The sequence below is a fragment of the Manis javanica genome, chromosome 1, assembly GCF_040802235.1.
Source record: "Manis javanica isolate MJ-LG chromosome 1, MJ_LKY, whole genome shotgun sequence".
NCBI classification, from domain to species: Eukaryota; Metazoa; Chordata; class Mammalia; order Pholidota; family Manidae; genus Manis; species Manis javanica.
Window position 1 is genome coordinate 227251424 of NC_133156.1, and position 14893 is coordinate 227266316.

At 55.1% G+C, this 14893-nt stretch overlaps 1 protein-coding gene across 1 annotated transcript; it reads right to left on the reverse strand.

The window, feature by feature from the left end:
* Positions 1 to 6211: 6211 nt before the first annotated feature.
* Positions 6212 to 14608, reverse strand: GDF7 (growth differentiation factor 7). Its single transcript, XM_037026564.2, has 2 exons — positions 14110 to 14608; positions 6212 to 11393 (listed from the first exon to the last, which is right to left on the reverse strand). The coding sequence occupies exons 1-2, from the start codon at positions 14504 to 14506 to the stop codon at positions 10429 to 10431; spliced, it is 1362 nt and encodes a 453-aa protein (XP_036882459.2). The 5' UTR covers positions 14507 to 14608; the 3' UTR covers positions 6212 to 10428.
* Positions 14609 to 14893: the final 285 nt, after the last annotated feature.

Here is a 14893-nt window from a genome sequence, read left to right on the forward strand (position 1 = left end):
GGTAAGTGACTTGCTCAGAATCTCACAGCTGCGGAGTGACAGCTGGGACTCAAAGGCAGGCCTCTACTCTAGAGCCTCACTTCATCCCCTTCTTGCCACAGCATCATGCTGCCTCCTGGAGGCAACAGCGGGCAGTCTGGTGAGCATGGAGGGTGGGGAAAGGGAGGCCTGGGAAGGGCAAATAAGGCACGGGAAGTGAAAATAGATAGTTGGTAACTACTGATCAGTTTTAAAAGAATGAAAACAGACTGGTTCGGGGGTTTCTTCAGGTAGTGGTCCCCAAGGAGGAAAGCCTGTGTGCCTGCAGGAGTCAGAAGTCACAAGCTCTTGCCCACCGCAGCTCTGCTGCAGCCGCCCGGTACTCCAGATGCTAATGGCTGTGGGTGCCTCTGAACATGCGCTGTTCTCTGAAATGTTTGCAATCAACTGCTCCAACTTTGAGACTGCCTGTGACTCTCCACACCTCCTGGAGACTTGGCCCAAAATCCCAACTGCTGCTACCTCCCAGAGCAGTCCTCTTCGCTCCCTCCCTCCGAGCCCTCATGGTGCCCTGGCTACATCTCAATTGAAGTACTGACCATTTTTGCAGGAATTATATTTTTGTGAGTCTGCTCCTCCCTGCCCCCACCATCAAACTTCTTCCTGACCTTAAGAGGAGAGTCCTGAGTGATGGGATTTGTGTCTTAGTCACCCCTGTCTTCTCAGGGCTTATCAAACAGAGCCTGCCACACAGAATATTCAATAGATTTTGTTATCTAAAGTAACAGAAGTTTCTATCACACCTAATATGCAAGTTCTCAAGAAACACTATTCTCTCTCATTTGGCCAGACAATCAAGGAGTCACATCTCAGGGACTCTCCCTCAAAACTGAATATGTAAATAGAAGTGAGAAAGGGACTTTCTCTTTTGTCCCTTTAGTGTTTCCCAGGTGAGCTGTGCACAACTGGGTCAGACAGATACAAGCACACTGCCTGTTAGCTTTCTGGCTCTGGGGGACTATGAGAAAGCAAGGACACTACACCTCATGGCCCATTCTTGTCCCCTCCAGCTGCAACTGTTCCTTCCATCCTTCTATGATTAGAAAACCTCTGGAGTTTGGGTATTAGCAACTGCCAAATATGTGGTTATTACTTGTTGAGCACTAACCCCATGCAGCACCCCAAGTGGGAATTAACAGCAACAATATGCTAGACCGTGGTCTGGGAGAGCTGTGCGTTTTCATTTTGTATTGCATTCCTCAGACATTCTGGCAAAGGGGCCTGTGCTGACCTCCCTGCATTGGGACAGGCTTGCTTGCTGGGTAAGTGTATGGGAAAATTCCTCTTCCCTGGGATGGGAATGTGACCCCGTGACTGGGCGTCCATTACAGCCAGGGGGTGCGTGTGCACCTGCGGGGCTCCCTCCCTCACAAAGGGGCTAGAATCCCGCCCCTGCAAATCCACCCTGCTCAGGCTCAGCAGCACAGCTGGGCTTCCTCCTCCGGCCGCTGCTGAAGGGCTGCACACCTGCGTGTGATTAGGATGCACACTGGTGAGGCGCTGCAGTGGACAAGTTTCTCCCCAGATCACTGTTCCTTCTGAGCAGAAGCGTGCAGGACCTCCAGGGGTCCAGGCACACAACACATCCATAACCAGCTGAGGCAGCAGTCGGGCATCTTTGCCTCAGCCTGATTGGAAACAAGCAGGCATTGGGCTCACCAGGAGGGAGCGGGGAAGTCAATCTGCACCTCCTTTGAGCATCAGCCATTGCAGGGCATTTTCAACTAAATGCCGCCCCTGACTCCTATGTCCGTGTAACTACCCCTTCTGTACTGAGTGTATGACCCTCCAACTACAGAATGCTGGCCAGGTCAAGTGGAGACTGGAAAATAAGAAAATGAAGAACCGACCGTGGATTGTTACAGACACAGCATGACAAGACTTCACCCATTTTGGTGGTAGGGTCATAAAACACATTTATTGTACCTACCAAACAAGTTCATTGAAAGGGAAACACAGCTTTTCTTAAAGAGAAAGACTCCTTTAGTAGTAATGAAATTAAGAAGCTAAAAGGGAGTGCACTGTCCCGACTGACCTTCCACCAAAGAGAGACACCACAGCCATGGCAGCCACGCTGGGTCACAGCCCACCTGTCCTGCCTGCCCTCACGAAGAGGCCCGGTCCGCATCCCAGAGGAGGTAGGTCCCATGATGGGCCAGTGGTGAAGGCAAATCCCTGTCGTCTTCCACCCCTGCCGCTCTACCCCAGGACTATGTAAGGATCAGAGAAGGGGTTTTCCTTCTAGGAGAGCAGTGGTTGGTGCTGTCTGGCCCCATCTGGGATGCATGCCAGAGGGTCCCAGGCAGTGCTGCTGAGCACAGATCTCCACACTGGTCTGGGAGAGTCCTGAGCATGACGCCCTCTCAGGTTTGCTGTAGGACTTGGTTGGTTTCCCTGAAATCTGTGGCTGGCCTTGCTGAGGAAGCCACTACAGTTGAGCATTGTGCCTTTGGACTTAGACACTTAACTGCGGCTTCCAGTGGGAGGGCTCATGTTTTCTGAGGTGAGATGGATCCCACAGCAGCCTGATGTGTATGAAAGCCAGAAACCTTTCCACTCAAACTGTGTTGGGAATAACAACACTCACTCATTACAAACATTTCCCAAAGAGAAAATGTTTCCCAATGCATGTAGCGGCTTCCGTCCTGACCGCAATCTTGGTTGCCTTCCTGTGCAGTGGCTCCATGCAGTATGGGGCTGTGCACGGTGTCCTACACACTGTCACACCAGTCACAAAGCCCCAGGGAGCACAGCCCCATGCTGAGACCCCCATCCCTGTGGACAGCTCCACATTAGAGCTCAAAGCGTTTCAAGAGGGAATGGTCAGCATAAAAACTAATGGGCCCAGAGGTACTGGGCAGGCCTGTTTCAATGAGGTTCAGTTCAAAGGCCTACGGGGCTGACTTCTGTTCTTAGTGCTAAGCGGTAGGAGGAGGGTAACACAGGTTAAATAACAAGTCAAAAGCGGTTCTCTAAAAACCAGTCTGAAGAAGTTGTATCAATAAAATATTTAATCAACTTATCTGTGCAAAATATTAAAATTGTTAATGAAGAGTATACAAGCATGTTTAACAAATATATACTGCTATATAACTGTCAAGAAAAATAGAGATTGCTGTTTTACAGTTCATTTACATTTCAATATGTACAATCTATTTAAACTTGAGAATACATATACACAGTGGATTTGTACTGCCCTTGAAGAGCTCCCTGCCAGCCGGCCTGGGCAATGGGCAGCGTTCACAACAACAGCTCCTATGGCCCAAGTGGCCAGGCTGGGCAGCAAGGAGACGGCCTGACCTCCAGCCTCCAAGCCTCAGAGTTCGGCTCTGGCCAAACCAGAGCCAGAAGACCACCAACAAAGGAGAGCTCAGCTTGCATCTAGATGAGTTTAAAAACCTCACCCTTCCCCATCTTACTCCTGAGCCATGCTGAGAAACAGTGGGTGTCACTGCAAAATAGACTTCTACTCCCCCAAAAATAAAAATAAAAAAGTTGTCTAGCTGCTAAGGGAATGGCATGTTGCTGAGCTGTGACGGCATTATGGCCACTTTAAGTTTGCCCGTGGCGTAAAAATCACAATGCTGGAGTTGGGAGTCAAGGCGCCTGGAAAGGGGCAGGCCACCCATCATGTCAGAGGCTGCAGCCCACCAGGGCCTTCTTACAAAGTGTACCACGCTGTAAGCTGGTGCAGGAGTTCTGCAGAAACCTTCACAGTGAGAAGAGCTGCCTCTCTATATATTTAAAAAAAGATAAAACTTCCCAAACTTTTCAGAATCCCCTATTGTCATCTGCCTAAGGACAAGTTGAAGTCAGCATGTTAATCCTTGAAAAAAAAAAATGCATTCACTTTTCATTTGGGGTGATATGCTTCCAGCTAAAGACTTAAAGTGATTCAACCATGATTCCTTGTCACAGCAGCCATAGGCTGCTTGCTCTAAAGCACAAAGTGAAACACAGAAACAGAAACAATTACTCTAACAATGCTCACATTTGATCCATGATTTATCCCAGGTGGAGAATGCCAGAACAATTCCCCTTTCCAACACTTGAGTATTTTCCCAGCCAGAAAAAATGTTTTATCCCAAGCTTGCTTTCTCCCTAAACTGTCTCATCATTTTCAAAATGGAAAGCTGAATGGTTGACTTTGCTCTGACCCTGACAGGCCTGACCTGGAAGTACAAGTTGCAAAGCAGTAAGCCCTGCTCATCGCCGCACCCCTTCCTCAAGCCACCCTGCTCACCTCAAGCCAAGCTGCTGCTGCTGCTTGGAGCCGCAGGGGAAACTCGAACGCATCTACCTTCTTCTGCCCTGGCAGCCTTCAGTCGTTCAGAGACACATGCAGACAATGAACCGCCTTGGACACACCTTGTCACTGCTTTTCTGGTTCACTGCACTGAAAAACTCAGGCGAGGGCTGCCCACAAGTGAGAGGTTGTCAGGATGATGTGCAAGGATGTCACAGGTACAAGCTGCAGTTGACCTTTCCCACCTCGACAGCCCAGAGGGACCTTGAGGGAAGCGTGTGTTTGTGTTTACCTCTAATCCAGCAGGACTCCTAAGCCTTACATGGAGTCTGGTTTTTGTCAGACCCAGGAGCCTAGATTCTGGCTGCCAAGTGTCCGAGCAGCTTCTAGGCTCAGAACAGGAATCTCAACCTAATGTCACCATGCAGTAACCAGGTGTAGCTGTTCCAGCTGCTGGTCAGATGGATGATTCTGCAAAGAAGACAGCCACTGGCCCAGCTCCTGCCAGGCCAAACCTCCAGTCACACCACACCACACTCCAGTGTGCCAACAGCTCAGAAGGTAGTAAAATAAAAATGCACAGCCAGACAGCTGGCCACACGCTGGGAGTTCTGCAATAGCATTTCTAAAGGCACCCAGGCCGTGACTGTCAGAAGCTTTTCCTTGCTTTTCTAGACAATTTATTTCAGCATCCTGTTACTGATTTAGAAAAGGGATAAAAAGTTTATGCATTACAGCCCCTATGAGGTATCTGATAGAACTCTGGGATGAAGTTTCCGAACTATCAGAAGGACATTCATCAGGAAAAGAGTGAAAAATGTCCTTCGTATACCAGCATGCCAAGCTGTCCTGCCAACAAACTCACCTGACAACAGAAACGCTTCCGTCAGGAAGTTTCCATGAGGGCAGCAGCCCTCTCACCACTGTAGGGAGAAGTGGAGAGAAACCAGTCCTTCCTTTCTGCCAGCAGAGACCATACCCTTGAGTCACAGATGCTGTTCAAGCCTGTCCCGAGAGGCAAGCATAGGCAAGAGGGCCTTTGCACTAAGGTTGTGCTGCTCTGAGAGCATATTTGTACATTTGAACAACTATAAGCATGACTTAAAATGCACATCCACTTTTCCACGGCCTCACTCTCTTTGACCCCACCATTCCTGGGCCACCCTGCTCTAACTGCTGCTGCCACCATGAAGTACCCACCAAACCATGCCCAAGTAAAGCCCTGTGGCCAAGCCCCAGGCCCACTTTAGGCATGGCACCCATGCCAGCAGTTGCAGGGCAGGTGGGAAGAAGCCAAGCTCTGGTGAGGCTGGATGCATGAACATCATGAACAGAGAGCGTCCCTGAGCAAGACACACCACACAGCAAATGTGAAGCCCGCAATTACCTCAACTGACTTAATAAACCAGCCTTGTAGGCGACTCTCCGGATATGGGAACTGTGGCCCTGCTGGAGAGAACAGTTTTCTCTCACCTAGGGCCTGGTTGGGGTTTAACTATGTGTGCACTTGTAAGCTCTGGGCACAAAATGAGTCCAGAATGGCACAAACCGTAACTGCTCCAGCCTAAATGGCCAAAAGGTCCAGCTATCTGAAAACTTAGAAGTAACATCTTTTGACCCCCTCTCTCCTAGTTTCTTAATGTTAAACTCTGCCACCATTTTCCAGACCATAAGGGAGAAGAAAAGAAAGCTCTTCTGATGCCTGCCTCTGGGTTACTCCCCCAGCAAGCGGACCACACATGGGTGTGACAACTGCTGGGGACCCAGTGAGGCAGTTCTCCCTGAGACAGGCTTGCTTGCCTCATCTGGGAATGCCAGGACAATCCCAGACCCCTTCTGGGCTGCTAGCAAGGCACAGCCTTTCCTGTCCTCTGCTGCTCTGGAGGGACCAGCAGCAGGTAGGAGCCTTCCTGGAACTCGGTCACAGAACAGTTGCAGCCCAAGTATGACTCTGCCCACATGTGCGTGAGCACAGGGGGAACCTGAGCTGGGTTGGCAGTGCCCCTCAGCTGGGACACAAGAAAGGTCATGGCTCTGGTGAGCTGAGCCCTGCCGCCAAGATCCTGGCCTCCCCTGCACCTGCCTTGCCCCAAATGGGAATCAAAGCACCGTCCACAAAGCACCAACAGGGGCAAGAGTACAGTGGACACAAATGTTCGCACACGCAGGCCAAGAGCTGGCTCTGAGGCTGGGAGGGGACCTCTTCCAGGAGCGATCACATCTACGCTGCCTTTGAATGGTGTGAGCAGACACTGAACAAATGCCAGGGTGGAGAGCTGCTCATTTTACAGGGGCAGACATCGAAGATCCAGGCAGAGGTGACTGCCCACGACTGGCCTAGACCTCTCAGGAGGAACCTTGCATAGGAGGCAGGAGGCAGATGGTGATGTGGGGCAGTTCATTTGGGGGCATGCAGAAGCCCCTGTGGGCTCCCACTCTAGAACCACTCCAAGGATCCAGTTACTTCCCATTCATTTTCTGCCTGCTGGGTTCACTCATCTGTCCACTGACTCCCTTTCTTTCCCAATCCAGACACCTTATGAGGTGTCTTCTGAGGGCCCGAGGCAGGCCTTTCACTCACTCTGCCAGACTTCTGCTTTCCAGAGCCTCAGTCCAGCCAGCCCACCTGGTGTCCTGCTTGAGACCTCCTGGCCCACAGCCCATCGAGAGGGACCTGCTTCTGGGGCCTGGAGAAGGTTCTATCTCCCTGCTGACACCCTCTCACAAGAATCAGCAAGGCCTCTGATGACATCTGTGGCCCAGAGGCGGCTGTGGTGCTGCTTCTCACTGAATTTTCCGGAGACCAGGTTAAACCAAGGCAAGAGTCTGACTTTTTCTGTGTACAAGCTGCTCTTGGTTGGCAAGAATTCAACATTTCTCCCTGTTTAAGAAGAAAACCAGTCCACATGCCTAGTTATTTTCTGCTGGAAGCTTGAATGTAAGTGCAAACAGGACAAACGACTTGTAGGATTTGGATTACACTCTGATTACATCCACTGGGTGGTCACTACTCTCCGGAGCACTGAGAGCAAGGCCCCTGCTCCTGCTGACCCTGAGACCATCGGGAAGAAGCCACTGCCGGGTCTGACTCTGCTGTCACACAAGCCCATACCTTTCTCTTTCCCAAGCCACTTTAGCAACAAAATGGCAGGACGGGGGTGAAGGGAAGCAGGTGCATAAGGAACAGGCAGAGCTCAAGCCTGCCGTCCTCTCCAGAGGACCCAGCCTGCCACTGCTTGGAAAGCCAGAATTCAACCAGGCAAGTGTTTGGGCATCACCCCCTGCCATTGTAGGGGTTCCCCTAACACAGAAGCCTGGCTTCCAGCAGCAATGACCAGGTTGTCCTGGTGTTTGGCAGACCCTGCACCAGCCCTCGTCTGGCCTCAGCAGGCCTGCCCTGTGCTCCCCAGACCCGGGGAGGGGACCACAGAGGAGGGAGGGCTGCCTTCACCCACAGTCCTGACACACTTTTCCCTGCTCACCAGCAGCAAGCTCTCCCATCGGTGGAAACTGGCGATTCCAGCTGGGTGACTCGGCCGGCTCCCTACTGCCAAGCAGACAGATGGTTTGAGGGCAGACACTACCATCTGTGCTGACAGTCTCCCTCCCTCCACATCCTGGCACAGCTAGTCCAACCGCATCGCAGCAGAGAGAGCCTGTCTGCCTCGGCATGTGCTGTCATTTTCACAAAGTGACATGCATCTTCTCCATTCACCTACTGCTAAGTCTGGGCTGCCGGAGGGCTGAGCAGAGTTACAGCAGAGCACGGGTGGTCCCTGGTGGTTATGTGCAGCTCCAGAGGAAACCAGGAGACATTCCTTTTATTCAATAAGCAAGAACATACTGAGACCATCGGGGTCACTGTAGGAACTGTCAATGACTGAAGACAATGCACCCCCAGGGGCACAGCCAGCCCCTCAAAATGCAGAAGAGCCTACCTGGGGCACCACTCAGAACACATCTTGGTAGAAGGAGTTCCTCAGCAGGAAACAGAAAATGGACGATGTTTTCCTGCCATAAAGGCTCAGGTAAATCAAGACATTTCTTCCCCCCAAAATTGTTTTTCCTAGGCACCAAAAGAGTATCAAAGGCTTTGCTTCTGTCCAAAGATATTAGATACCTTCAAAGTAATACTTAGAGTTTTTCATTCTCTCTAAAATTCTGGATTCTATTAACAATTTAGTGCCATTTATTTTTATTTTTCATTATGACAGAACAATCACCATGCAGTCATGATTAAAATGACAGTTCAGATGAGTGAAGCTTCTCTGGCAAAATCCCCAAAGTAACGGGATCATCTCAGCCCAGTCACTGTAACTGGAGGAATACACCATAGGAGCCACATTTTTTGTTTGTTTTAACCTGAAGAGGCTGTTGCATTTTCTGATTATTTATAGCTACTCATGTAGCCATAGCATGTACATTCACATAAATGGTATTTTCTTCTCCTTTGGGGTATTTTACAGGATAAAAATGGCTCAGGTGGGGCCCCTAAATTAATCAGCTGTATCTAAATCATTAGTAGCTCTCTCCTTCTCTCTCTTAAGCATGTAATCACTGAAAATTAAAATTTGTATGACTCATCCTGGACCTTGGCATCCAAGACAAGAAGGGCAGAATGACTGCCTCTCTGGGACACCAAAGGGGGAAAGCCCAGCACAGCCCTAAACGGGGATGAGGAAAGCTGCAGGGTTTTCAGAAAGCCCCAGGCAGGTGGAATCCAACTTGTGTCTCCTCCCCATCCCAACCATTTACAAAGACTCCCAGGCAGAAATGAACCACATAAAACAAGGCGCACTGGCATGCTGGAGCTCCCTCTTACATGGACAGTCCTACCATCAACAAGACTCTGGAGCAAAAGACGGGACTGGGAGATAGACTTCCATCTCTTCTCCACACCAAGGCCTGCCCTTCTGAGGGGTCACAGCAGCCAAGCTGCAAATGCCCTTGTACAGAGCAAGAAGGGGAGAGGGTAGTCCTTCCTTTTGCTCAGAACCCCTGGGTTGTGGGGAGCTGAAACTTCACAAAAGCACTTTTCTGTGGCTTCACTTCCCATTACTATCACACTGCCAAAGACTACAGCAGCAACCCAGTGAAGTGTATAAAAGCCACGCAGACCTGATAGCGAAGCACATGTTGGCCCTCGGAGTAGCTATTTGGAGGGGGCAGTGCCTACCTGACAGGGGAGCTTGAGTCCTCCGCAGGAACCTGCCCAGGATCCCTCCCTGCCTCTTTCAAGCCCTAAGAGCCTTTTTGCCGGCTCCTTAGGAAAACCTGGCAGTTGCCTAGGAAAGGCTGCAGCTGCCCTCCACCCCCACGCCCACTTCACCAAGCCCAGCCATTGCACGAGCTTTCTTCTGAGCGACCCCAAGCGGCTGCTACCATCTCAGGCTGAAACCGATTAAAGGCGGGCGGGGGGTGGGGGGGTGGGGGCGGGCGCTGACCTTTGCAGAGATCTGGGAAGCTCCACAGTGCGTTCTTCCCGACAAATGTGCCCTTTCAAAACTGAGGGGGCACGTTAGATTTTTTAGACCAAAGGAAAAATATACCTTTTGCAGAGGTTCATTCCCAGAGTAAATAGCCCAGATGCAACGCAAACCTCCAGAAACGGCATTTCTGCCCCTCACTCGGTCCCAGGGTGCAAGGCCAAAAACTCGGTCACCTAGCCAGACCGTGTCCCACTTTCACCAGAAACAAAAAACGGTGAGGAAAAAAAAACTTGTTTCGGTACCCCTTAAGTTCGTTCGCCCATTCTGGAACTTCCGAGTCCCTAACCCGTTTTGACCCAGCTGGGAACCTGTTGACTGTGACGAACACAAACACCATCCTCTCTCCCCAAAAGGGGGCAGTAGACGCAATGAGGATCTGTTTGCAGGGTGCGCGTGGCTATGACACTCGGTAGCTTCACATCATCTCTTCCCAGGGCTCCGACGCCGGCCACCGAAATGTGTGCATGAGTGAACGAGTGTGTGGGTGTGATCGTTGGGGTTTGTGAACGTGTGCTCTCCCTCCTCTGCGACGGCGTGCCGCCAGAGTCCGATGAGCACCCACGTTTGGTTGACAGGCCCGGCCCACAGCTGGTCTTCGGCAGGGGGGCCTTGGTGGTGCGGCTGCCCCCTCCCTGGCCCGGCCTGGTCCCCATGCTACCTACAGCCGCACGCCTCCACCACCATGTCCTCGTATTGCTTGTAGACCACGTTGTTGGCGGCGTCGATGTAGAGGATGCTGATGGGGCTGAGGCGCGCGGGCACGCAACAGGAGGCCGGCGCCGCGTCGGGCGCCATGGAGTTGAGCAGCGTCTGAATGATGGCATGGTTGGTGGGCTCGAGGTGCGAGCGCAGCGGGAAGTCGCAGATGCCCTCGCAGTGGTAAGCCTCATAGTCCAGCGGCGCGATGATCCAGTCGTCCCAGCCCAGCTCCTTGAAGTCTACGTGCAGCGGTTTGCGGCTACAACGGCTGCGGCCCCTTCGCCCGTGGCCCCTGCCCGCGCCCCCGCCGCTGCCCTGCGCCGCCCGCGTCCCGGCCAGCGCCGTCCGCCGCCGCCTGCGACCACCGATGAGCGACGACGGCGAGCCGGTGTCGGGTCCCTGGTCAGGAGGCGGCTCTGCCGCCAGCGCAGCCCCGAGCGCGCGGGCCTGGGCACGAATCTCACGGAACAGGCTCTCCTTCCTCTGCGTGCGAGAGGAGACCACGAGCAGCGCGCGCTCCTCCGCCGCCGCCAAGCCGCCCCCGCCCCGCGGGCCGAAGCCCAGCAGCCGCAATGCCAGCGGGCCCCGAGCGGGACCGGCCTCTGCGTGCAGCAAGAGGCAGAAGGCGCGTGTGGCGCGCAGCTCCCGGCGATGGAGCTGCACGGCGTCCGCCACGTCGAAGACCTCCCAGCGCGCACCACCCAGGGGCTCTGCTGCCCTTGAGTGCAGCAGGCGGGGCGCACGGGCAGCTCCGGGGCACGTGGACAGTAGGAGCAGCGGCGGGGCAGTCGCGCTGCCAGGGTTTAGTTCCGGAGAGTCGTGGCGCAGCACACGCAGCTCCGCTCCCACCACCTCATCGGCGTCCGGAAGGCTCGACACGTCGAACAAAAAGCTTTGGCCGGTCTCGGCAACTGGTTCGTCTGCGGGGGACGGAGAGAGAGAAAGAGCGGAGCGAGAGTGAAATCTGCACTCCCGGCCGCGGAGCCTCCTAACTGCAGTAGCCCAACTGCCCTGGATGCGCGAGTCAGGCCGGCTGGAGCTGGCGCTTGCCCCAGCCGCAGAGCTGCCGGCCCGACCCAAAGGGAAGTGAGCCTTCGCCCCGACTTATCGCGACCGGGGCTTCGATTCATCAAGCCACAGTCCTGCCACCGCGACCACCCACGGTCACTCACTCACCGCTGGGCCGCAGGACCACGAGCGAACCCCTGCATCCAAGACCAAGGCTTAAGGCCACTAACAGCTCCGCTCGCTGCCTGCCATGGATTTGCAGGGACCACCCCAGTGGCCAGACTTCCAGGCCGGTGGTGGACAGAGAGCCCGGTGGCCGCAACAGAAGTTGCGGCCCCCTTTCCAAGGCCCGAGGCCTTGTGGACTGTTTGCCCAAGGGCCCGAGCTGTACGGGAACTGCTTATCATGGCCCCCTGGAGAGCCGGGGGAGTCCCAGCTGTGCAAAAACGGAAAATTCATGTCCCTGAAAACTGCTGCCTCTGCTACCTCATTCCCTAGCACCGCTTGGACATTCCTGCCGGCACGCCCTCCTTGCAGGCTGGAGCCCTGCCAGTGGCCCAGAAGGGGAACGCGGCACAGGGCTGAAGAAACCGTCGAGCGCATCCAGCCTCCTCGCTTTGCTGAAGGGGAGCTGAGGCCCAGATAGGGACCGGCTCAGCCCAACGCCTCAGAGCGGCGAGCGCTGCTCGTCATCATGGGCAACTCCAGGCTCAGCTGCTCCTAGTGTTCCCGCGACCTCCGATGGAGGGGGAAGGCTGCAACGCCGTGCAAGGAACCTTCTGGGAAGGGTTTGGGGAAGCCGAGACTACCTCGCCGATCCCTTTGCAGACTTATTCTTTCCCTCCGTTATGGCAATCAGGGTTTGGAGTTTTTATATCTGGTTGTGGGTACTTTTTTTTTCTTCTTTTTGGGCTCAGGGGGAAGAAAAGTTGAAATTCCACCAAGCAGTAGATAAGAGCTCCCTTTGAAGAGGGTCATATGGTTTCGTTTTGCCCCAAACTCCGAGAGGCTGGACAGACTACCCCACCACTGGAGAATGCTCACCGACCACGGATGCCAGGCCCTGCACTCCTAAAGTCCAAAGTCTGGGCACTGCTTTATTTTGGGTGCAGGGACATTCTGGTGGCCTCTGGGGACCTCAAGCAACCCCACTTCAAGTTGAGGCTCAGGATGGAGATGGGGCAGCAAGGTGATAGGCAAATGCTCCCCACCCTCACTGCTTTCTCCCGAGGTCTCCCTGCAGCACTTTCTCTGACCTTCCCCTGCAGCCTCTCCCTGCTTCAAGATGCCGCCATTGCGTCCCTTACCTCCAGAGGCAGGAAAGAGAGGCAGCCTGGACAGAGCTTTCCTGACCAGGAAGAGCTCCCCAGGAAAGGATTTCGCTCAGGCTAAGGCCAAGATAGGCCTAACTCCACCTAAGAAAGAGTGGCTGGTGCCTCTGCCAGCATAGGGCCCTGCACACCCACGTTTCCCGTAGTCTGGGAGCCAGCACAGCAGCATTAGGGCTGGGGCCTTCCCGGTCCAAGGCTTCCTGTTAGTACTCCGGTATCCAGTGCAGAGGGCCCCATGCCAGCCCTTCAGAGAATGTTTGATGGTTCTCCCCGAATTACAGCGCCATTATAGCACAGAATGCCCCTGCACCCAAAATAAAGCAGTCTGGATGCAGGCTGCCTGTCTGCTGGAGGAGATGGGTGATCTGGCCCCAGCACCACCTCTGCCTACTTTCCCAGCCCAGGGTCTGGGGTACACAGTCCCCAGAGGCTCCAGGCAGGGCCCCTCTGCAGCAGTGCTTCCTCCGCAGCCACATTTGCCTTTCTTTCCCTCCTGCCTTCTATGTTGGGTCTCTGGCTGGATAGAATTAAAGCCAAAATTACTTGCATTTCCTCCTGAAATTAGTTAAATTTTCCCTATCTGTCTGCTTTAATGACTTCAATAGAGATTAATAAAATCCAGATGACACACAGCAACCACTACAGCCTCACCCACGCCCTACCTTTGGAGAACCCAGGACAGAGTAAGGTGGGCGCCTGGTGAGAGGGAGGCCTGCATTCCTGCACGGCCTCACTGGCCAGCCTCTCATCCCCACATGACCAGAGTCCTTGCCCGTTGCTCTCCTAGGGGCCAGCACAGGACGCAGGCACCCAGAGCTGTACACCTCCACCCTGACGCAGCCTACTGAGAGGGGCCTTCCCTCCTCACACCTGGTGATGCCGCAGCCTCTCCGGAGCCATTTACTTTAGTCTAATGCCTGCCTCGGTCTCCTTCCCCTCAGTGTCCCCCTAGTATGTGCAGCCCCCCCGCTGAACTAGAAGCTGCAGAGATTGCTGCAAGGAAGCAGCCGCTGCTATCATCACCGCACAGTCCTCGTTCAGAACCCCTCCTTGCTTCTCCAGATCTCGGACTCAGCCTGCCTCCTCGAGGGCACCCGCCCAGGGCAACTCTACAGCGGGACTGCCTGGCTCTCTGGGGCCGAACCGCACCAGCTGCCGCGTCTCCCGCCACAGTCCGGGCGCAGCGGACCGGGTTTGGGTGCGGGGGCCTCGGCGAAGTTTCTAACACCTGAGGCTCCGGCGGTGGCCTCAGCCTGGGACCGGACAGGATGGGCGGGCGCAGAAGAGGCGTGAGTACCTTGGGTCGCCTGGTCTGCGAAGCCGGTGATTGTGTCCGCGCGGCCAGAGTCCGAGGTGGAGGCGGCGGCTGCCCCGGCCGGAGCCCGACCGGCCAGGCTCCGGTAAAGCGACATCATGAACTGGTGCGGCACCACCGAGCCGTTCCTGAAGCCGGTGCCGGCGGCACGGCGAGCAGCGCGGGCCCCGGGAGCCGCGGCGACCAGCGAAGCGGAGGCGCCCGCGGCCCGAGCAAGGGTCCGTCCGCCGCCGCCGCCGCCGCCGCCGCCGCCGCCCCCCGGACTCCCGGCCGTCCCTGCCCCCGCCGCTCGCAGCACAGCGGCCGCCTCGAGCCCGTCGCGGGGGCGGCAGGCGCTCAGCAGCCAGAGGCACAGCGCGGCGGCGGCGCTCAGGTCCATGGACTCCGTGGGCCAGGCGGGCGGGCGGCGCGGGCTCCGTGGCTCCGGCAAGTCCCCCGGCGCCTTTTGAACATAGTGTTTAATAATGGGGGAAGTGTGCGCAGCAAGTCGCGGCCCCCCCTCCTCTCCCACCCCACCCCCGCCCAACGCCCGGAGCAGCGCCCCCTGCTGAACACGCTCTAGCTGCAGCGCGGCGCCCCTCACTCCGGCCTAACGTGGAGTCCGGGGCAGGAGCCTCCTCCCCTCTCCGTAGCCCTTCGCCCCCATTTTTGCTAAGCCAGTGCTACCGGCCGGAGGCTCCTGCCATAAACAGGGGCCCCGCCTCCCTTCCCCAAGGCAATGCGACCCCCCCTCCGCCCGCCGTACGCACGAGCCCAGCGCGTCCTG

What these genes read in the sequence shown, in the direction of transcription:
- GDF7 (XM_037026564.2), bottom strand. Translation starts at nt 14,506, where the DNA reads ATGGACCTGAGCGCCGCCGCCGCGCTGTGCCTCTGGCTGCTGAGCGCC. An exon ending in CGCAGACCAGGCGACCCAAG is followed by an intron (nt 11,394 to 14,109) that starts GTACTCACGCCT and finishes CGTCCCCCGCAG; the next exon opens with ACGAACCAGTTGCCGAGACC.